Source organism: Carassius carassius, chromosome 3 (assembly GCF_963082965.1).
Source record: "Carassius carassius chromosome 3, fCarCar2.1, whole genome shotgun sequence".
In the NCBI taxonomy this organism is placed as follows: Eukaryota; Metazoa; Chordata; class Actinopteri; order Cypriniformes; family Cyprinidae; genus Carassius; species Carassius carassius.
In genome coordinates this window covers 9,116,497-9,141,018 of record NC_081757.1, presented here as the reverse complement: position 1 = coordinate 9,141,018, position 24,522 = coordinate 9,116,497, and the positions used below count along the sequence as shown (strand labels likewise).

Below are 24,522 nucleotides of genomic sequence, written 5' to 3'. Positions count from 1 at the left end.
ACCACTCGTTTAATAATGCTCTCTTTGCTCGTGTGATATCGCTTATTGTATGATATGTACTTATGTTGACAGTGTTTTTTGTCCTTTTCGAAGCCTAACAGATGTGAAAACTCTGAGCGGTTGTATCTAAAAGAAACGATTCTTCAACTTTTGTGCTTCCCAAAAAATAATATCATACAGGTGTGGAATGTCATGAGGGTGAACTAATAGTAAATAGTGTCAGAATTTGTATCTGTGGCTTTACCTTTGCTTTTTAAAGACTGCCTATATAATCACTGAACAGAGTGTATTTGAAGCGTGGCTCACATGTGCGCAGAGCAGAAGAAGCCAGTGCTTTCACTGATTCTGTTTCATGCTGTGGCTTTATTGTCCCTTGTTGTTTCCGTCTTGTTGATAACAGCTGCTGGGAAGGAGATGAGCTCTAGTTATCTCCACAAATAAGACTAATGATTGAGCATCTTTCACAGTCCGCCTGCAATGCTTATGGGGACGGAGAGTTTGAGTTGGTTTATGGTTATTTGCACGCTCGTCCTCAGTTGCTGAACACATGCGGAGCCATGCGTCTGGAACAGATGTGTTTAGTGGCAGTGTGAATGGATGAAATTTGTACAAACCCAAGTATGAATTGCATCCAGATGCCCAGATATTTCACTCATTATTAATCAAGGCAAATTATAGGTGATATATAACTCAAAGGCCTAAATTTGTCTCTCCCTTTTTCTTTTTGTGTGTCTTGTGCAGCACTGGGAATAATTCACAGCAAAAAACCACTATAAATCACCAAATTTTTGATGACTTCCATCATGCATACGTTTTGTTTTTCTGAGATAAATTGGGTATTTTTTTTTATCTTGGGTGCTTTTGTCTTTTTCTCTGCTAGTATATTCCGTTCCTTTTAGATATCTGTCATTTAAAGTGTGTAAATCTTTTGGGAATCAGCTGCTGTTACAGGCTGGTTGTTGAGCTGAATCTCTGAAATGAGTCAAAGAACTACACTTCCCAGAGTGCACCAGCAGCAGCAATCTGGCTGCTTGTCACCTGTTGTCATTTTCACTGATTTGGAGCACCTGTTAAAAAACCTGGAGTTCCTCAGTCATTCAGACAAACAAACTTCACTGAGAAGACACTCCAAGTTCACTTGTAGGTTCAGTCCAAAGACACCAATGGTCAGTGAAATGTTTTATTTACTTTCATGATGTTTGGAATGCTGTATAATATGTTCAAGCTATGTTTAATTGATGTGTAGATTGGTTAAGTAACAGATTGCAGCATTGACTTAAATGGGTTCTTTATGCCATTTAAAGGCTTAAATGACTAGTTCATCATAGAATACATAAAATGTTTAATTAAACATTTAAACATTTTAAAATTCATTATAAAGGTTTAATTGAAATGGTAACATTTGTTCTCTGTTTTTAAAGGTTTACAACCTAATTTAATGAACTGACAAAGCCAAAATAAAAATAAAACCGATTGAGCTGGAAATTTGAGTCGTCCATGTGTCCTTTGGAACTTGAACAAGAGTAGGACTTGACACTGGTATTTTCAATTTTTTGATCATAAAATAAATAAGTATGAATTCTGGAATCTGCAACTGGGTTCTGTTTTGTTATAAAAACGTTCTTCATATCACAGGAAAAGTTGAAGTGCTAAAGGCTCTTTACAGCTTAATACACTTTATCAGTGTTTTAAGTTTGCTTGATCTATGTGATTATTATTGACACTGTCTTTATAAACACACAGTGTATTTGTTGCTTTAATGTGCTGTCTATGCTGAGTAAAAGTGCTCTAAATAGGGAAATGTAACCATAATTGGTTCATAAGGCTATAGATTGCAGTTTGTTTACAGTTTGAATGTTAACTGAAATTAAGTAATGAAACTAAAAATGTTACTACTTTCAGCAAGTTGCTGAAATCAATATTTGTAATTTTTATTTAGTTTAACCTAAAATAACTGAAATACAAAAAATAAAAACTATAGGTGCACATTTGACAATCTAATTTCTTTTTTTTAATTACAATAATTAACTATTAGATTTTAAATGAGAATTTTTTTTAAATGTTAATAAAAACTACAATATATAAAACTACAATATATAATTGTAACTAATTTCATTTTAAGTAAATGTAATAATGGCAACCTTTCTAAAATGTAAATAAAAATAAACACCAAAAAAGGGAAAATAATATTTCAAAATGTTTATTTTGATTAATTTCATTTGTTTTTGTGCATGCTGGTTACAATGTGATCTTGTAAATTTATTCTTTTCTTAAAGTGTTATTAAAAGTGTTATTCTGCATTTTACTGTATACATGCATTTCTTTTTTTCTTTTTAGCATTTCACATTAATTTTAGGTTACCAAGAGAAGTCTGAAATGAATTAAAAGCATTCTGTAGAGAATCCATTGCCACTTTTAAAGATGGAGCCATGGTGTAGATGATAGCATCATCTGCATATAAGTGTACATTTGCTGGCTCAACTCCATTCCCATTTATGTAGATAATAAAATTGGCCCCAAAATTAATCCTTGAACTAAAGTTTTTATTATTAAAGGAGCAGAAACCTAATTATCTATGGACACACATTGAGTCCTTCCAGTCAAATAATTGGAGAACCACTTTATCACTATAGTGTTAAATTATCACTTTTAACACTATCACTACATTACACAGTCATTACACTGTTATTAACTAATCTGTTGATTAATTATCAGAAAATAATAAAAATGAACAAAATTTGATTGAAATCAAGCGTAACGTTTGTTCTGGAAGGTCACTTCAGTCAAGCTTGCATCAGGTGACTCTCAGCTGATCCACATCCACCTTTAATCCTAATATAATGTCCATTCAGCATTGTTCAGCAGCATATTGCGTTGCTCCGAAGCTAAATGCACTTCTCCATCCCCAGCTCCTCCTATCGTCCACAGTCAGGACTTGGCCTTCTGATATTCCTTATTCATTCAGACTCCTTTTATCCTGAATTGTTGTTAACGTTATATTGTCATTAAGAACAATGATATCTGCTACATTTATGTTTGATCTGTTCTGTTGACCCTGAGGGGTTATTACTGCTCTCACTGTTCTTATCCATGCTAGGCTGCATGGATGGACAGGGAGTTTTTCCAAATTCAAACTGTATGCTACTTGTCAATCCTGACAGAACTACTTTTGTATTCATGCAGTCCTTGTCTGTGGGATCTTCATGTCACATTTTTCTTTCTTTCCAGGCCAGAGACGTTGTCTGAAGTGTCACGAGAACTGTTTGAAATGCTTGCGAGATGCAGACAGATGCACGGCCTGTAAAGATGGCTTCAGGTAATACTAATAAACATCAAAACTGTTCAAGTTTAAGCTGTTCAACAATTGCACAAACCAACCTGATGAGAAAGAAGTGCGCAACTTCATGTCCCGTTTTTGAACCGCTGCTCTCAGAGTGTGGCAGTTGAAATGCGGCCCAAGAACATTTGATAATCTACACTGGATTGTTGAGTGATTGCTGCATAAATAAAACCAAATGTTTTGAGCATTTAAACATCTCTTGCAGCCGATCAAGTTTAATGAAAATTGACCACTCTTTGCACTCCATGCACGATATATACAGAGTTCTGAATTCTCATGACGTCTGTAGCCTCGCGCTGGTGTGGATGAAATATCATAAGTCTGGCTTTGGGGTTTTGTGTGGGTTCAGGACATCTAGGGTACATCTGGTCATCTTTATGCATGCTGTCTTTGCTGTGGTTTAGACAAGCCGTTTTTGAGACAGACCGGGCTTTATCTCTTGAAAGGCAGTCTGGTCTTGTGAAGGGTAAAACGCAGCACGCTTTGTGCCTTGACCTCTCAACGGCGTTTAATCTGTCAGGGTTATATATCGTGATGCGCTGTGTTTTGAAGTGCAGATCGAGAGCAAATGCCTGGAATCTTTTAGATTCACATTGTCTGCGTCACACTTGCTCGAATGATTATTGAAACGCCTGTCATTTTCAACCGCTGACCCACAATACCCCACTTCCATAACAAAACAGCTCTTTTAGCCAGGACTAGATCAACCCACCGTGAAGAAGCCTGCAGAGTTGTTTTCTCAGACGCACATTAACTCAAGTCTTGGACGGAACATCACTGGTTACTCTTTATTTGTTTGAAAATATATTTTCGTCTGACACTAGATTTAGTCTGCCACATTTGGCGCATTAAAAGCTTAAAGGAGCCTTACATACAGATTTGGAAATAGAGCTGTTACAATTATGACCGTTATGTTTGTTGTGACTATTATGACATTTTGATGGTTGATTGTTTATCAAGGATTTATGCTTTTTTTGTGCATCTGTATCACACTGAGAATTTCAAAACCATCTATCATTTGCATTAATGGTTGGTAAAAGATGCACATCACAAAGTGACATACTCTAAATATTATATTCCAGATATTGAAATATTATTTATTTAACATAATGGAAAGTCCTCTGTTATAGTTATAACAGTCATTACTATTAATGTTTTTTTATAAATTTTGCAATTATAAAAACAATATTTAAAAAGTACCTATTCTTTTGTTCGCCCTGCTCTTGGTGTGAATAGGCCTTAAGTTGCATAAAAGTTATGTACATGTAGGCAGTCATATGTTTCAGATAGTTTTGATGTCTTACTGATGTTTTTGCTTTACACATTGGTTGCTCTTTAAATCTGTGAAAATATTGCAGTGACCGGCTGTATGGGTTTAATCTTTTCTTCTTTTTCTCCTTTTTCTGTTTAAAGTCTGGCAGGAATGACCTGCGTTCCAGAATGTGCCAATGGAACATTTTTTAACCTGGAAGAAATGAAGTGCAGCCCTTGCCACATCTCCTGCTCCACATGCACAGGTCACATTCTTTTCTTTTCTATTCTATTGTTCTGTTCTGTTCTATCCCAGACAAATGAGATCAGATATAATCTTTAACTTGTTAAGCAATCAGTTTTCAGCAAGAAACTGCAGAGTAAAGCGTTTGTATTGTTTTGAGGACAGCAGGAGTGAAGGAGTCGCTGCCAGTCCTGTATCACTACTGCTGCTGAGCCATAGAACTTAATTAACTTACTTCATTACACCAACTCACCAGAGACGCCTGATAAGCCCTGAGTAGTAATGCTATGTGGAGCGTTAATGTTAAAGACACATTGGGTTGGAGGGAAATAATTGACAGATTAACCTGAATGAATGTGTGTGTTTCCACCTCCATTAACATGGGCTCAGTTTCAAACCCTGGTGAGATGTCTTTTATAGGCAACATTTTAAGACATAAAGTAGCAAACATAAGTATATAATTTTTCTTTGCTAAATACTTAAGCAGCATGGCATGCATCCCTTGTGGAGATGACAGTCCCACAATGCACTACAACATTCCATCTAAACAGCTGGAAAAAGTTATTTATTACACTCAGTTGTATTATTTATATACTATTATAGGTTTTTTGGTAATATTTTGAGTTGAATCTTTTTCTTTTTTTTTTGTTTCCTATTTTTAATTTGAGCTATTTTTGGTCATTTTGTTGTGCGTTTATCATGTTTTATTAAGATTTTCTTGAATGTCTAAATTACTTTTTTATGTTTATTTTAAGTGAGGGAAACGCATTTATTTATTAATAGAGTGCATTTATTTGAAATATTTTTACAATTTCAAATAACTGTTTTCTATACATTTTAAAATGTAATTTATTCCGGTGATCAAAGCTGAATTTCCATCATCATTACTCCAGTCTACAGTCACATGATCCTCAGAAATCATTCTAATATATGCTCATTTGCTGTTCAGGCAAAACATTTCTAATTATTATCAATGCTAGAAACAGTTGTGCTGCTTCATATTTTTGTGAAAACCAAAATGTTATTTTACAGGATTCTTTGATGGAAAAAGTTCAAAAGCACAGCATTTCTTTGAAATATTATCTTTTGTGATATCATAAATGTCTTTGCTGTCACTTTTGATCAATTGAAAGCATCCTTGCTGAATAAAAGAACCTTTTGTTTACCTCTATAAGAGATCACATGGTTGACCTGCTGCAGTAGAAAGTCTCTTGTATCTCTGCTTTAATCTTCGAGATGAGCTGATCAGGCCAGATAGCTGGACGTGGACAGCTGATGGTGCATTGTATCAGGTCACTGTACTCATACTGATTATTGATAACATTGCACGGTTCACATCATGCCTCAGGTGAAGATCCCAATGAATTGCAAAGGTAATGGAAAACTGAGCTAACGGTGGGCTTCTTTTTGCAGGTCCAGGAATGGAGGAGTGCATTCAGTGTGCGTCAGACTACTTACAGCAGGAGTGGAGGTGCGTCCGAAACTGTGCTCCCGGATACTACAAAGGAGAGGTGGTGGGATTCACACAGAGGATGTGCCGCAAGTGAGTCCTGCATACATCTCACATGACCACTGCACTGCTGCATTCATGCAAAAACTCTCTTTAAGATGCTTTTATATGCGGATGCATTTTATTAAACCTTTTACTTGATGTTTAAAATTAAAGGGATTTCATATTTAAATTGGTGTGATGGTCCTTTTTTGTCTTAAAGGAAGGAAATGCACATGCTGTTGTTTGTTGCTAAGACATTGTTAGGTAAATTACCAATTTATATCCGTAATCTTTTGATACCTGCAATTATAGCACTAGATCTACTGTTAAACTTCTTTTAAAGGTTCTGAGAGTATACTCAGAGCTTGGCAAGACTGCCCTTTTTTTTTTTTTTTTTTTTTTTTTTTTTATGGAACGAGCTGCAGTGTGTTATAATGCTGGAAACTCTCCCCTCTCTGAAAGTTTAAAAAAAAAATCTCTTATGGACTACTCTAAAGGAAACAAACATTTTTGATTTATCACATTTGTGCAGGGCTAAATGTTCTTTTGTATGTTTGTAACTTGTTTTATTTTGAAACATGTTGTGCTGCCATTTTGTCAAGGACTCATGGAAGAAGAGATTTTGCATTTCAATGGGACTATGTTGGTAAAATAAAGGGAAAAAAAATGATAAAAAAAATAAAGATAACATTACAGTTTTCATAAAGAATGTACAGTTCAAATTCTAAATGTTAAAGATAAAATTTCAAGTACTAAGACATCTTTCTGTCAGGTCATTCTCTTTGTTTTTGTTTTCCACTTTATCATCAAGGCTTTTTCTTTTCTACTGTTTGGCTGTCTCATTGGAATTACAGAATTGTAGCTTTGGTATTTACATTGGAATTCTTTCTTATTGCTCTCTGGCAGAAATGTGAAACACACACACGCATTGGTTTTTATGGTTTATGGGGACTCTCCATAGGCATAATGGTTTTTATACTGTACAAATGGTATTTTCTATCACACTACACTAACCTTCACCTAAACCTACCTTTCACCGTAAACTTTGTTTGATTAAAAAAAGAACAAAAAACACTTACTTTTTTTTTTTTTTTTTTTTTTTTTTTTTTTTTTTAAGCCTTTAGAATTACAGGGACATCGAAAGTGTCCTCATACAACAACTTCACATTGAATAATATTTATTTTATGTTTATTTGCAAGTTATATATTTCTATTATATAATTCTATAAAAATACTGTATATTGTCTATATAAGCTATATTTCAAATTTCTTTTTTAGTTTATGCTTGCTCTATTTATTTTTTTTATCTGTATAATGATCGACAAGCAGTCGGTTTTTCAGATAAACCAGCGAGAACCAGCAGAGGAAAGTGCAGCACAGATCTTTCATGTATGGCTGAGATTTACAGCTCCATCACAGGGTTTTAGATTCCTGTAATGTGCTACATAAGGGCAGCGGGAGAACATACGCCTCTGCACTCCACAATTTATAAATCAACAGTCTTTTGCTTTATGAATGCTGTCTAAAGCAAATATAGGCTTTTATGAAGGTCACGGATGGTGATTGCAGTAGAGAAAAGTTCTTCTCCGAGTCCGGTTGAGCTTCACTGGAGGCAAATAGATCAGACAGCCGTAAAAAAAAAAAAACAGGCAAAGTGTGGCCCTGAGGTAACCAATCCACACTGGAAGACATTCAGTTTGAACTCGTATACCAGCAAATGACAAAGCACATATAGTAAATACTGTAAAAGAGCACATGCAGTGTCAAGGATGGTTTTACTGCTGTTATGGATGACCTCAGAGGTTGTCAGTCAGAACTTGTGTATTTTATAATGGTAAAGTAGCCCCCTTCAAATCATAATGGGCTTAGGCCTATATAAAATGTTCATTGTATTTGAGAACAGCATTCATGCTTACTTGAAGATTCATCGACATTAAAATTAGGGTTAAAAATTAAATACGTTGACAACGGTTGTTTTCTGTACAATACTGCACACTACCGTTTAAACTTACGTGGTCAGTAGGAGTTTTTTTTTTATTTTTTATTAGTTTAATTCTGCAAGGATGCATTAAAGTGGTCAAAAGTGACAGTGAATACATTTATAATGTTCTAAGATTTCCTTTTTTGAAATAAATGCTATTCTTTTTTACATATTTATCAAAGAATCCTGAAAGGAGCTCAACTGTTTCCACATTAATAAAAATAATAAAGGTTTATTTTCTTGAGCAGCAAATCAGCATATTAGACTGATTTCTGAAGATCATGTGACCCTGAAGCCTGAGACCCTGAAGAGTCATGATGCTGAAAATTCAGCTTTGATCACAGGAATGAATTGCATATCAATATATATTCAAATATAAAACAGGTATTTGAAATTGAAATTTGTAAAAATAAAATTAGTTTTTACTGTCATTTTGATCAAATAAATGCATCTTAAAATATTAGTCATCTATATAAAACCAGTAAAATTTCATTTTTGATACCACATTAAAGGAACAGTTCACTTATAATAAAGATTTACTTGGTTTTGGCCACGTCAACTAGTTGTTAATGACATTATTTAACCACGTGTCAGAGTTGCAGTTGCAACACAAGAAATCACAGTAAACGAGGTACATTTAGACTCGCAGTGTAGCCAGATCTTGCTATAGAAATAAGAACAAGTCCATAATAAATCCAAACTCGGATATATGCCACATACTGAAACATCACAACCTGTGCATGCCTACTTTATGAACTCCATAAATTGGATTGCTTTATTAGCCGAGCACAAATAACAAGCAATTATAATAAGTGGTCATAGCAACCCTTCAAGCGTGCTCTACAAAGCAGCCTTCTAAAGAATAACAAAACACAGCAGCTCTGTCAATGGTGGCTAAGTTATAATTACGGGGCATATTGAGTCTTTGGTTGCTGTAATCAAAAATAGTGGATACCAAATGTCCAAGATAGCAAAACATTGCTACAATGAACGCTCTTAAGCCATCAGATGCACATCAGGAAACCTGGTCTCTTTCAATTCCTGAACTAATGGCCTGGACTAGTAGATGCAGAGTGCTGAGGTGCTGATATGGGTGTTTAAATTAACAAGTTCAGAGCCATAAACATGAGCTCAATGTTCCTCTGCCAGGATCAGTTTTATGGTCTTGATTAGAACAAGAGTTTAATAAAGTAACTAATGCTAAAAAGTACTACAGAGTTTCTGCGCATCTTAAAAAAGGTATTGGAAGTCTTACTTTACCCTTGCACAAATTAAGGCCTAAAAGGTATTAAATCGAGACAGAAAGTCTTTAATTCATAAATGTTGCATACAGTACAAATATCTAAACATAAAGATAAATTTACTTGAGATGCAGATTGAACACACAAAGTCTTGTTTTCTGAGGAATTCAACAAAATTAAGTGGAGTTGATGCTTTTAGCAACATTTTGCAATTTTTCTGCAACGCAATTTTGCTTCTTAAATAAATGGTCTTTAGAAATTTGCACTGGAAAACAAGGCAATCTTTCAAACTTTGAAGCACTGCTAATACAAGTGTTGGCATATTTTGTTGCATTTAGTTAATTCCTGACATTTTCTTTATGTTTAGGTCTTAAATTTGCCTTCATAAAAACCAGCAGAAACCCTGTACTAAAGCATCACTTTGTGACTGACGGCTGTCGTTCACTGGTGTTGATGCATCAGATGCATCAGTTGATGAAGACATTCATTAAATGATGCTCCCGTTCATATCATCTGGCTTTCCTCATGTTTTCAGGAACTCTGTCACTATCATTTATCAAAGTCGAGTCTTTATAGACGTATAAAGCTGAAGCTGATGTGTGGTTCTGCTGTGGATTTTCAGGTGTGAGGAGCACTGTTTGAGCTGTCAGGGTCCTGGAAGCAGCTGCACGCAGTGTAAGGAGGGATACAGCCTCGTCAGCCGGACCTGCATCATGAACGCCACCTGTAACAATGGTATGTTCAAGTTTTTTCAATTCAATTCAAGTTTATTTGTATAGCGCTTTTTACAATACAAATCGTTACAAAGCAACTTTACAGAAAATTATGTTTCTACAATATTTAGTAGTAGCTAGTAGTTTGTGCACGTTTGACAGGATTTTAGAAAAAAAAAAAATAATAATAATACAAGACGTAGTCAGCTAGACGATGAACTATCAATATTATTAATTAATAGTTATTATATGATGCAGTCACACATGTAGCAATAATTGTTAGTTCTGTTTGTTGATTCAAGGTTAGGATCATCTGGGGTCCTCTGAGGGTCAGCATCATCTCTTCTCAGTTGTTCTGGATCCAGACTGGAGCTTGTGTAAATCCTAGTTGTGGCAAAACATAGAAACAAAATAGAGACATCATTAGCATAGCTGCTGATCCAACAAAGTAAAATTAGTTTAACCAAGCTAAAGAATAAAAATGCACATTTGATCAGATGCAACTACACTCACAATTTTTAGAGATACATTATTCGTATGCTTGGCGAAAGAGATGTGTTTTTAATCTAGATTTAAACAGAGAGAGTGTGTCTGAACCCCGAACATTATCAGGAAGGCTATTCCAGAGTTTGGGAGCCAAATGTGAGAAAGCTCTACCTCCTTTAGTGGACTTTGCTATCCTAGGAACTACCAAAAGTCCAGCGTTTTGTGACCTTAGGGTGCGTGATGGGTTGTAGCGTGGTAGAAGGCTAGTTAGGTACGCAGGAGCTAAACCATTTAGGGCCTTATAGGTAAGTAATGATAATTTGTAACTGATACGGAACTTAATAGGTAGCCAGTGCAGAGACTGTAAAATTGGGGTAATATGATCATATTTTCTTGACCTGGTAAGGACTCTAGCTGCTGCATTTTGGACTACCTGTAGCTTGTTTATTGACGAAGCAGGACAACCACCTAGAAGTGCATTACAATAGTCCAGTCTAGAGGTCATGAATGCATGAACTAGCTTTTCTGCATCAGAAACAGATAACATGTTTCGTAGCTTGGCAATGTTTCTAAGATGGAAGAATGCAGTTTTTGTAACATTGGAAATATGATTTTCAAAAGACAAATTGCTGTCTAATATAACACCCAGATTAATTGGAGAAAATTATTTGTCATCCAATCTTTTACATTTTTAACACACTCTGTTAGCTTAGATAATTGGGAAGTTTCATCTGGTCTCGTTGAGATATATAGCTGAGTATCATCAGCATAACAGTGGAAGCTAATTCCGTATTTTCTAATAATATTACCAAGGGGTAACATGTATATTGAAAATAGAAGGGGACCTAGGACGGATCCTTGTGGCACTCCATATTTTACTGATGATAAATGAGATGACACCCCATTTAAGTAAACAAAATGGTAGCGATCGGACAGGTAGGATGTAAACCATCTTCGAGCCTGCCCTTGAATACCTTCTGAATACCTGCCCTTGTATGTGCCTTCATATGTGACCCTGAAGCACAAAACAAGCCCCTGGGGTATATTTGTAGCAATAGCCAAAAAAACATTGTGTGGGTCAAAATTATCCATTTTTCTTTTATGACAAAAATCTTGTTCTATGAAGATAATCAAAAAAATATATACTTAAAAAAATTACAAAATTATATGCATTGCTAAGAACTTCATTTGGACAACTTTAAAGGTGATTTTTTCAATATTTAGATTTTTTTTGCACCCTCAGATTTGATATTTTCAAATAATTGTATCTCGGCCAAATATTGTCCGATCCTAGTAAACCATACATCAATGGAAAACTTATTTATTCAGCTTTCAGGTGATGTATAAATCTCAATTTTGAGAAATTGACCCTTATGACTGGTTTTGTGGTCCAGGGTCACATATAATACAGACATTAGATACAGAGCCATCAGCAGAGCACTGGAGCTGCTGGAATGATTCACGTCTCACTTAATCTCTCCCCCTCAGCAGTCACAGTTTTAATTGCTCAAATGAATTTAGATCATCTATTTAATTATCGAATTCATCTTTCTCTCTCTTAAGATCAAGATGTGAATATTGTGTTTTGTGAATGATTTATTGAGTAGAATCAGTCATTGTTTGTGAATCAGGCTAATAATTAATCAATTATTTGTGTATTTATATTTATACATATGAACACACATTTTATTGTATTTGTATTTATTATTTTTTCATATAAAGTTTTGCAAGGATTCAAGTGTAGGGCATTCGGGTTTCATCCTAGACTTTACATCCTAGACATCCTAGATTTTTTTAAGCGTTCAATGGTTCATTTAAGAACGGTTCACTGAAAGGTTCTTTGGGTAACCAAAACGATTCTTCTGTGACATCCCTATAAAAATATTTATTGAGAAAAATAAGACTTGCTTTAAGGCAAAGGTAAGAAACTCTGGAGCGTGACGTTAAAGCTCACCAGGATCATTCAGATCTGCGATGAGTTTGCTAAATAGACATGATTGAGATCTGAACTTTCTCTTTGTCTTTCCCAGCGGATGAAGTGTTCTGCGAGATGGTCAAGTCGAACCGGTTATGTGAGAAGAAGCTCTTCCGTCAGTTCTGCTGCCGGACATGTCTGATGACAGCCGGATGACAGCAAGAGAAGAGGCCAACGGACTGACCTCCTCTTTCTTTGGTTGTATTATCTAATGTACATTTTAAACTAGTTATACTGTGATTATTAAAGGAATAGTTCACAAAAAATGAACATTTGCTGAGAAATATACTAATCCTCAGTCAATCCGAGATTAGTTTGTTTCTCCATCAGAACAGATTTGGAGAAATGTTGCATTGCATCACTTGCTCACCAATGGATGCTCTGCAGTGAATGGGTGCCGTAAGAATGAGAGTCCAGCTGATAACAGCTGATAAAAAAATCACAAGTAATCCACACCACTCCAGTCCAACAGTTAACATCTTATGAAGTGAAAAGTTGCATGTTTGTAACTTCAGATAAGTCCTCTATTCAGAATATTGCTTTTATGAATCAGCAGTCTTATCTGAATCTGGAGAGAAATATGCATAGATCAGCAACCATGGATCAGAACAGTTCAACAGAGGATGGTCTTTTTCACTGGAGGAAGTCTTATCACTGATTATAGATTCACAGTTTGGCCAAATGTGCCAGTTTAAAATTGAAACGGCTCAAATATGGATTTGTTTCTTACAAACACGCAGCACAAGATGTGAAGGACTTGAGACATGAAGGATTGGTGGACTGCAGTCATGAGTATTGCCGCTCCAGTCCATCAGTTAATGTCTTGTAAAACGAAAAGAAATAAATCGATCATTAATGCACTTTAACTTAAAACATCACTTTCAACTAAAATGAGTGCTCTATCCATAATGTTGCTTTCTCCAACGAAAAAGTTTTATGCACTGATCAATCACAGCAAAAACAGTCTAAAGTTATTATAGGCTAGTATTTTTCCCAGAAGCCACGATTTAAAATTAAAACTAGTTGCCATTGTGATGTTTTTATCAGCTGTTTGGACTCTCATTCTGACGGCACCCATTCACTGCAGAGCATCCATTGATGAGCAAGTGATGTGATGCTACATTTCTCCAAATCTGTTCACAGTAAGGAACAAACTCATCCACATCTTGTATGGCCTGTGGCTGACTACATTCTCAGCGGTGAACTATTCCTTTAATGACCGAAATAATACTCCTCATTTCAAGAAAACCCTGTTAGGGTGCTATTTGATTTAAACGAGATATATTTTTAAGGTTGTCTGTTTTTTAAACATGCAGTACATGTATAAATCGCTTCTTTTTTTTATTCAAAGACATCACTCTGAATTATGATATAACTGTATATGAGAGAAGCTGTACTCATAAATGATTATGTGATTTCCAGTGAGAATGATTACGTTGGAGAATGCCAGATAACAATTGGAGTGAAACTGCAATGTTAAGAGAGACATTAAGCTTTTAAATCACAAGAACGATCGAGAAATATGACACTGTACATTTTAAACTGTGCATCTAATGGTGTTTTGAATATCTGAAGGTGGAATAAGTCCATCAAAGCTCTGAAATATAAACCTTTCCTTGATGAAAATGTGTGGCAAAGTCTGTTTTTTTCCCACAGTGAGGATGCATGTGTCTGGTGGTCTGCGTTTAAGCTCTAATGATCATTTGTTTGTTTAGGTTTTCCAGTGTTTTTCCATGTTCTGATATTAGAGCTTATAAATATTTATATTGGTCCTGACTATTTGCAATGCATCTTTGTGAACAGTCCGAGTCTGACCCACAGTGACCCGGTGATGCTTTGACTGCAATGTCCGGAAGGGCATTTGATGAAAACACACACACACACACACAGACACTGATCATTGCAGTGAAGGTTCACAGCTGCTCTTAATACCATCTGCATACAGACGAACCCATGACACATGTTCCTCATCTTGATGTTACTGAACTATTCAAGCTTCAGTGAATCTCTTTAATGATTCTGGAGTCACTTTGTGTGAAAACACCACACGACTGACAATAACCAGTATCATTAATAACTGCGTGCATAACATAATGCTTTATTAATGAGCCCTGAACTATGATGATAATGTGCTGTTTGATCATTATTGTTCATTATCATTGCATTTTAACACTTTAGATTAGGCAACACCATTCACTCTTGCTAGTAGCATGCATATTGCTAGAATATTGGCTGTTTATTAGTTCTTTCTAAAGCACATATTGAGGTCTTATTCTGCATGAACATCTTTTAGATCACTCCATATTCGAACTACTACAACAACTATCAATAAGCAGCAAATATGGAGTTTAATATAGTATTTTCTAATCTGAAGTGTTACCCAGGTATTATTTAAAGATGAAATGTGTGCATTTGATTGCTCTGATGATGTTTATAATTCTTAGTGGTGTCTTATGCATAATCATCAACTTTGTCTTAAGATGTTTCTCCACAAAAGAAATAAAAAGACACAAATGAGTCAATTGTTGATGTATAAAATGTGAAAAACACTCCAATCACAGCTGAATGCACACACACACACACACACACACACACACACACATACGTTTTATGCATAACTATCATCTTTATCTTAGATGTTTCTCTTGAAGTAATATGACTCCATTGTTGTCAAGCAGTCAGAGTATAAAGCTGTAATGAACGTGGGCAGCAGTTCAGATTATTCAGTTATTGAAGAATTTGGTGAGAAACAGTAGAGTCCTTCCTGATGATTTTGTCTTGTCATGTTTCTAAACTTGAGCACCATTTGAGACAGTTCTGCGATCTCTGAATCCCTGGAGAAAACATGTGAGATTACTGGGGTCTTTTTCACAGAGAAAGATCATTTTAAATCCGATCGATGTGCTCAACCTTGTCATATAAACCTGTGAAAAAACAAACAAACATTATTATATTTATTGCATTGCATACACTTTTTTTTAAAGGCTTTGATCATAAAACTAAGCATTTAAATATCATCTTACTAAAACATTATTTGAAGATATAGAGTGACAGCTGATAATTATATGTATTTCATACTGTTAGAAAGATCTCACTGATCTCACAAGCATCAGAAGTCTGATCACCCTAAAGTTGCCATAATTCTGAAGATTTGCAATGTAGCTGATTATATGGTGTGTTATTTTTGTCAAAGTTAAAACAAAAAGTAGTTTACCTAAAGGCCTACTGCATATATATTATACTTTAAAAACTCAGGAACTCAAACATCAGGAATGCTTCATTAACATTTTGTTCTTCTGGGACATTACCGTCAACATTTTTCTTTACATTAGACCTACAGGTCACATTAAAACTGCCTTCTTCATCGTTTTTTTTTTGTTTGTTTTGCTATAGTTCATCTAATGATAATGATATACAGACTTTCAAACCAAAAACATCTGCTGAACTTTATCAACCTGTCGTTTCTAAAAATCTCCAAAAACAACCCCCCCCCCCCCCCCCCCCCACCTACACCTACACATCTGGTCAGAAGATCAGATGCAGAGCTGGAGATTATTTAGAAATGAAAGATGTTGAGATGACTGTTTCGTCAGAGTAATCAAGCAAATGTTAATCACACCATCTGTGGATGTCAGTTTATTTTATACAACTTCAAGACATTTAAACGAGGAAGAGGAGAAAATGGCTTAGATCAGCAGTACTGTGCTGCACTCTGCTGGACTATTGAGGGATCGTTGGGGATGTTTGTTCTTGTTTTAGGCCTACCGTTGTGTTCTTTTAGTATTTATCTCTATTTTCCCACTTCTGGTTTCACAAAATACTAGAAGGGGTCCGTATTGTGCAATACAAACTCAGAGATGAGAGAAAAAAGTCTGAAGATAAAAAGGCCCAATTACATTTTTAATTTAATATAATTTAATTTTACCAGGGGCATAAACAAGATTCAGTCATTTCAAGTTTTTTCAAGCTGCTTCAGTTTTTTTTATTGTGTTACAAATTTAAATAATTAAATGCATAATAGCCATAAAAAGTTACTCTAACCTTGAGAGAAAGTTCAAGATAAAATGTTAAGATGTTACAGAAGGTTAAAATTATAAACTGAACATTTCTTACATTTATTTTATTTATAACATACAGCAAATAACATCTGCTAGGGTAGATATGTTGAGTATTGTGATACACTGGATTTTCATGGATAGTTTGTATTTTAATTTTTGGTCTGTTTAAACCTTTGGATTAACAACCAAAGGTGGTAAACATAATAGACTAATAAATCTTATGATATAATAATTTTATTGTATTAATTATATGTCATGTACTATATAATAATTTGAACTTAACTAGTATTTGCAATTCCTGTTTTCTAAATATATATCTGCTAAAATGTTAGGGTAATTTTTATTTTATTTTATTTATTTTTTTTACAATTAACACCTTATTCCTCTCTTTTATGTAACTGCACTGCAGACGCTAACAAGCGTGTAGACTGTACGCGCATTTCTCCTCCAGTCCTCCTGATGGCGCTGCTGTTTTCTTGAGGGTGTAGCGTTTGTCTCGAGAAGAACAAACAGACGATTCCGTTTCGCGGCAGCGTGTGTGCGAATGCTAGACGTTCGCAATTAACATCTGATTAAACTAATTTCTCGCTGCTCAGACTCGTTTCTCACAGTTTGTTCCTCTCGGCGGAAGACATGGTGAAGCTGACTGCGGAATTAATCGAGCAAGCGGCACAGTACACCAACCCTGTGCGGGACAGAGAGCTCGACCTGCGCGGTGAGGCCAGCGCCTGCCTTCATATGTGAATCACTGCTTTATGTGCGTTACTGTACGAATAACTCCAGATGATGTGTTTGTAGGCTATAAGATCCCTGTGCTGGAGAATCTGGGCGCCACACTCGACCAGTTTGATACCATTGATCTGTCCGACAATGAGATCAGAAAACTGGATGGGTTTCCGCTGCTGAAGAGACTCAAAACACTGCTGCTGAACAACAACCGGATCTGGTGAGGGAACCAGTATCTTATACACTGTCTATCGTCGTATTTGACCCTGGACCACTAAACCAGTCAGTTTTTATTGAAATTGAGATTTATATGATGCATCAGAAATAAGCTTTTCATTGATGTTGTTAGGATAGGACATTTTATTTTAATTGAAAATCTGGAATCTGAGGGTGTAAAAAATGTAAATATTGAAGAAATCGCCTTCAAAGTTGCCCAAATGAAATGCTTACCAATGCATATCTCTAATATAAAATGTTTTGATAATATTTACAGTATGAAGTTTACAAAATATCTTAATGGAACATGATCTTAATATCCTAATGGCTTTTGGCATAAAATAAAAATAATTAAATTTGACCTGTACAATGAGTTTTTGGCTTTTGCTACAAATAAACCCATGCTGCATATGGCTGCTTTTGTGCTCCAGGGTCACATATGGACACGTTGTACACTGTTTGTTATCTAATCATAGCATGCTGTACAGTACTGTTCTTGCAAACACACATTAATGTTATTCCTCTGTTGCACATCTTACCAAACAGTCGATTCGGAGAGAATCTGGAGCAGGCTTTACCAAACCTGAAGGAGCTCATTCTCACAAGCAACAACATTCAAGAACTGGTGAGTCCAGCCATAGATCTGCATTTATGCACAATAATCAGTCTTTGAGCTTTACTGAAGTGTGATGGAGTGGTTGTTTCTGGTTCTCAACAGGGTGATTTGGATCCTTTGGCGACTGTGAAATCACTGACCCTCCTCAGGTACCTGCTGGATAAACAGCTGCTTTACACACTGTATTATGTTTTAATGTTTTCACTTGAGGTAAAAGGAGCTGTTTTTCTGTTCTATAGTCTCCTCAGGAATCCAGTTACCAACAAGAAACATTACAGATTATATGTCATCAATAAAATCCCACAGATCCGAGTTCTGGACTTCCAGAAGGTCAAACTGAAGGTGTGATGAAATGTTTTTTTTTTTGTGCTACCATTCAAAAGATAAAAAAAAAAAGAATCATTTTATTCAGCACAGGTGCATTAAATTGATAAAGATTAAAAAAAGCTATTCTTTTGAATTTATTTATCTCTGTTCATTCAGAATCCTGTATGAAATGTATCATGATTTTCACAAAAATATGAAGCAGCATAACTGTTTCATACATTGTTAATAATAAGAAATTATATTTGCACAGCAGATCAGCTAATAAATATGATTTCTGAAGGATCATGTGACACTGAAGACTGGAGTAATGATGCTGAAAATTCAGCTTTGATCACAGGAATAAATTACATTTTAAAATATATTCTCATAGAAAATTGTTATTTGAAATTATATTATGTATTTCATAATATTAGTTTATTATTCCTGGAAGATTCATCTGTTAACATTTAGTTTTCTGCTTATCACTGTAGTGTCACTCTGGGCCCTGTTCTTCATACTTTGTGTAGTACATCTGATGTTATAGCAATAATTAGTTTTTTAAATGCACATGTGGATTGAGTTGGTTGGGTTGAGATCATTCAGTACTGCACGTGTGAAGAACGGGGTCGTGGTCTGCTGTGAACATCTGCTTTAACTCTCTAATGTATCACCGTAGGAACGGCAGGAGGCTGAAAAAATGTTCAAAGGCAAACGAGGTGCTCAGCTTGCAAAGGATATTGCCAAGCAAACCAAAACGTAAGATGAAAGTCCTTGATCAAGCACAGCTCTCCCGAATCACTGGACTGTGGAAGTTCTGAACCCGACTGCTCAGAGAATGAAAACTGACTCTGAATTGGCTGTTAAAACCTAAATGTCCATGTCAAACTTCAGCAGTGTTTCTCAGGGGAGCTGGCTCAAGGCTTTTCTGTCTCGTATCAGTTTGTTCACATTGATAAGATACTCCAGATACTACACTCTGATTGTGGGAACAGCGGTTGAAGGGCTGCAGAGGCGTGTAAACGCGGTTACATTGTCTGAACACCAAATGTCTTCTCTTGCTCTCAGGTTTACTCCAGGAGCAGCACTTCAGACTGAGAAGAAAACCGGGCCATCAGCTGCAGATGTTGAAGCCATCAAGGTACGGAAGAACTGAATTAACACACACACGCACATATATATATATATTAGGGGTGTGATGAGATCCGATGTGTCTCGCGAGAACATGAATATATACTCACCCAGACCTTTCAAATATATTTGCATTACACTTGCCCTTTCAACAGTGGTGGTATGTAAGATATTTTATGTTCACATCAGGCAAGTGGACGCATGATAAGCGGAAAAAATTACGCAGTGTAGACTTTATCCAGTCATGAAAACAGAATTCAGTTTAATGCGGAATGTCACGGAATTAGTCAAACTTTGAATTAATAAATCAGTCAAAAGTAGGTGATTACACTTAAATCAACTCCCGATATGTATCTGAAAATATACAGCCGTAAAAGACGTTTTAAGTATGAATCCTGCATGTTCTGCGTGTCTCTAATAAAAGACTTTCCCCTATACATTTCATCACTGAGGATTTCTTTAAAAAAATGAAAAATGAAAATAAAAAAATGTTCATGCACTTTGGGTTATGATATTTTTTTGCATATTACAAATTACATATATCACTAAAAACATTGCTGTTTTGTAGAAAACTAAAATGACACATCTCAACAAGTATGCCTAAAAATGACCTACAGAACTTTGCCCCTTCAGAAAAGTTATTGCATGGGGAAAAAACTATTTTAGTATTATTTAATAGTATTGATTAATATAGATTATTTTAATTTGCTATTAAATATTATTTATTGTAAAAATAAGTTCTGACAGTGCATTTGTGTACAGCTGTAAATGCACAAACTGTACTATATAAGATAGTGTTTTTAAAAATATTGATATTTCAATAGATAGCGATACTAAAATATCTGAACAGTACCAGAAGAGTCTTACATGCATGCAGCATTGACGTGCTACATGTACGCCCTAAACAATGTTCTTTTATTGTATTTTCCTGTTTATTGTGTTTTCCTTGTTTTCCTAAAAAAAAATAACGGAGTTCCTTAGTAGTGGGCAGAACTAATGGGCAAACGGCAATCTCATTGGCTGGTGCATCACCTACTGAGCAAATCAGTTTGACCGAACGCAGACAATCTGATTAATATTCATGAATACATTACTGTTCTTATTAGTAGAATTGGTATTATATTATCATCATCATCATCTTATCAGTATTATTGTTAGTTTTTCCAGAAACCCTGAATGATCAACAAAGCACAACCATCAGTCCTAATTTTAGTTAAAATTTCTATACATTCATACATGTTTACCAAGTTTGTGGCAGTTTGTTTCTCTGTGGTATCGAAAAATGGTATTGAATATCAATATTTTTCAAGGTATCGAAGTTTGAAATTCCAGTATCGTGACAACACTATAAGATTTCTATTCTGACTGAAAGCATAAATTTAGACTATCCCATGCCGTTTCAAAGCACAATGCAAAACTGACATTCATTCACTGATGCTCTTTATTCAGCAGCAGCGCTAAATCCGGAAGTGCGTATACTTACTTGCCGGCATAGATATATATAATGGGTCATGAGAGTAACACTCAAAAGGTTCCACTTTAAATATATTTTTGGAATATATCTATATTCTATAATATAAAAAACCCTTTGTTCATATATGTCCTACACATACATTAGGGTTTTTAAATTATAGAATCTAATATATATTCCATTATATACTGAAGTATATTCTAGAATGTCAATATTTAATGATATACACACACACACACACACACACATATATATATTCTTATGCTTACCAAGACTGCTTTCTCTATTAAAAAATACAGTAAAAACATTAATATTGTGAAATAATATTTCATTGTAGATATGTTTTCTATTTGACTATTTTAAATTGTAGTTTATTCCTGAGATTCAAATCTGAGTGTCATGTGATCCCACAGAAAACATTGATTATTATCAGTGTTGAAAACAGTTGTGCTGCTTTATAATTTTGTGGCAACATTTTTATTCAGGATGTTGTAATGAATAGAGGATTCGAAAGAATGGCATTTCTAAAAAAAGGAGATCGTTTGTAACATTCTAACATGTCTTTTGTCACTTTTGATCCATTTAATGCATGCTTGCTGAATAAAAGTACTTATGTCAGTTTCTTGTGTAATTCATATAGGTTGTTGATGTCCTGATGTAATACCGTGTCACTTGTGTTGTTTGTGTGTAGAATGCTATTGCTAATGCCACGTCACTGGCTGAAGTTGAGCGGCTGAAGGGATTCTTACAGTCCGGACAGATCCCAGGACGAGAGCTGAGATCAGGTGTTACTTTTAATATGCACTTACACATAAACATATATTATTCAGTAATTGCAAGTGATGGAAAAGTGCTGGAAGTTCATTATTGGGAACGCTGTGTGTAGCTCAGTTTAGCTGAACCCTGATGCAGTGAACTACTTTGAAATAGAATGTTTAGCTCATGTGAGTCTCAGACTGAGGCTTTTCTGAAAAGCTGATCCTCATTTCATAGATGCAAACCTCACCTTCTCTGAGATCAAAATAGGTATGCGATCTATCCGATTTGCTAGGATACAGAGAAAGTGTTTTCTGAGGGGGGTACTGTATTTTCCGGACTATAAGTCACACTTTTTTTCATATTCAACAAGTCACATGCTCAGTCACACCTTGAGTAACTCTTTTTGACAGGATGAAACCGTTCACAGAGCTGTTCACGAGCTGCGCATGTGCTGCTAATAGCGCCGCGCTCACACGCTGCTGTGGGAGGAACTTCATTGAACGAGAAATGAGTCTTTTACTGTCTATGGTCAGTGGATTACGTAAACGAGAATGATTCGTTCACCTAAAGGATTTGTTCACGAACGAGCCATCATAGTGCAATTACCTATAGCCTGTATTGATAAGGTTACGATACGAAGGTCTAAGTAGCAACGTAACTTCCGTTATGTCCCCGATGGGCGGGTCGGGGCGGGTCAAGAAATTTTACTTTATTTGCGGGGCGGGCCAAATAATTTCATAAAAGCGGGACCCGCGGGTTGGAAAAAACCCCGACCCGTGCATCACTACTGCTCAGTGCTCCTATAGCCTACACTGAGCAGCATAGAGCGCCCTCTCACGGCTGTAGACGGTGATGTTTTCTCTTGGTTCTAAATAAATGCGACTTATAGTCCAGTGCGACTTATGTTTTTTTCCTCGTCATGATGTATTTTTGGACTGATGCCACTTATACTTTGGTATGACTTATAGTCCGAAAAATACGGTAATTGTGATCTTACAAGGGTAAATGAAGAACTGGTTGTTTAAATAAGTTTGGCATAGTATTTTCTTTAATCTTTTCTTCCAAAACTGTCTAAAAGGGTAATATTTCATGTATTTGAGGTCTGAGATCGGTGAAGAGAGAGGGCAAATATTTAGCATTTTAGGTCAGAATTGCCATCTAATCAGAAAACATTGTCTTAAATAGTCTGCATAGCACTTTATCTTCTATAACAAGGGATTTTGACCAAATACATCCAATCTTGATTTTTGTCAAATGTTGCAACAATGTTTTTTTTGGTTTTGTTGTTACAGTTAGTGTTCTCACCTTTTGTTCACAACATTTTAGCAAGCAATGGCACATATTTGGTTTCCTTATACAGATTAAACTTGATTACGCTTCTCACATATGTTTTGTTTGTCTTTTTCAGGAGCGCCTGACATGGTGGAGGAAGAGGAGGAGGAGGTCCAGGAGGAGATGCAGGAGTCTGTGCCCATGTTTGAGGACATGGAGGGAGCAGAGGGAGAGAACCCAGACCATGATGACATGCAGGAAGACGTGCATATGAACGGATCGTAGATGTGTTCGCGATCATTGTTGATGTTTCAGATGCGTTTATGCTTTTTGACGCTGTGTTTGACTGCCCTTGTTTCAATAAGTGTTTTTTTGTAAATTAAAGTACATTTAAACATTTGTTTTTTGATTAACAATGATGTGAATTTTCCCCCCTCTATTTATTTATATCTGAACGTGGTCAATAATTTTGTTTATTTGCTTTTTTCTAATATTTTGTTAAGCAAAACTTGTGACCAACGTCAAAGACTGGAAAATTAAAACATATTCATTCATAGTGATTATTTACAGTGTGTTCAGTGTTCTCACTCAAGCTCTAAATGCATGCCACATTTCTTGCCTAATTATTTTCCAAATGTTTTGTAAATGGTTAGGAAATCAAAGATATGATATAGGACTCTGCGTTTTTTTTTTTTTTTTCAGGTTTATATAATATATATAATTTAGATAGTGAAGAGACAAATAACCATCTAAATGGTTAAAACCTCTACATATCTTATTAAAAATTTATTATTTTTTTTAAATGTGTAAATATTACTTAAAATATTCAGTTTTCATCAAATTGTTGATAAATAGCTTGGATAGTACTTCATATGTTATAACTTGGGATTTTGACCAAATATATTTAATCTTGATTTTTGTAAAATGTTGCAACAAGATAATAAAAATAAAAAATTTTTTTTTACAGGTATAATAGGTTTGGGCATAAATAATAAAATAAATATATGTAATTATTTTCCACACGTTTTGTAAACCATTAGGAAATCAACAGATATGATATAAGACACGTTTTTTTCTAAATATTACGTTTAAAATATAGATTAAAATACTAAGTTTTAATCCATTTTTTTCTGTTCATAATACTGTATAGTAACATAATTTAGTTATTTTACTCTTTATTTTTACACACTACCTAGGCTACTGATAGTACTGTAGTGTTAAATGTTTTTTTAATATATACTCATTTA

The 24,522-nt window shown here is 35.2% G+C and overlaps 2 protein-coding genes across 2 annotated transcripts in view; both read left to right on the top strand.

Annotated features, from left to right (window-relative positions):
- LOC132118148 (proprotein convertase subtilisin/kexin type 6-like) overlaps positions 1–14,349 on the top strand; it is a 75,963-nt gene extending 61,614 nt beyond the window's left edge. Inside the window, exons 17-21 of the mRNA XM_059527751.1 lie at positions 3,229–3,316; positions 4,754–4,857; positions 6,249–6,378; positions 10,172–10,284; positions 12,779–14,349. Coding sequence (XP_059383734.1) covers positions 3,229–3,316; positions 4,754–4,857; positions 6,249–6,378; positions 10,172–10,284; positions 12,779–12,879 — 536 coding nt within the window. The 3' untranslated portion in view covers positions 12,880–14,349. The remainder of the gene's footprint in view (positions 1–3,228; positions 3,317–4,753; positions 4,858–6,248; positions 6,379–10,171; positions 10,285–12,778) is intronic.
- A 2,894-nt stretch (positions 14,350–17,243) lies between these two features.
- Positions 17,244–23,838, top strand: LOC132118062 (U2 small nuclear ribonucleoprotein A'-like). Its single transcript, XM_059527576.1, has 9 exons — positions 17,244–17,496; positions 17,580–17,727; positions 18,270–18,348; positions 18,442–18,488; positions 18,579–18,681; positions 19,322–19,401; positions 19,711–19,783; positions 21,936–22,029; positions 23,412–23,838. Exons 1-9 carry the CDS (start codon positions 17,415–17,417, stop codon positions 23,558–23,560), a joined length of 855 nt encoding a protein of 284 aa, XP_059383559.1. The 5' UTR covers positions 17,244–17,414; the 3' UTR covers positions 23,561–23,838.
- The last annotated feature ends 684 nt before the right edge of the window (positions 23,839–24,522 follow it).

Excerpts from the sequence above, each read along its gene's own strand:
- LOC132118062 (XM_059527576.1), top strand. The coding sequence starts at position 17,415 with ATGGTGAAGCTGACTGCGGAATTAATCGAGCAAGCGGCACAGTACACC. Across the intron at positions 18,489-18,578 it reads AAATCACTGACCCTCCTCAG|TCTCCTCAGGAATCCAGTTA; the intron begins GTACCTGCTGGA and ends TCTGTTCTATAG. Across the intron at positions 19,784-21,935 it reads CAGATGTTGAAGCCATCAAG|AATGCTATTGCTAATGCCAC; the intron begins GTACGGAAGAAC and ends GTTTGTGTGTAG.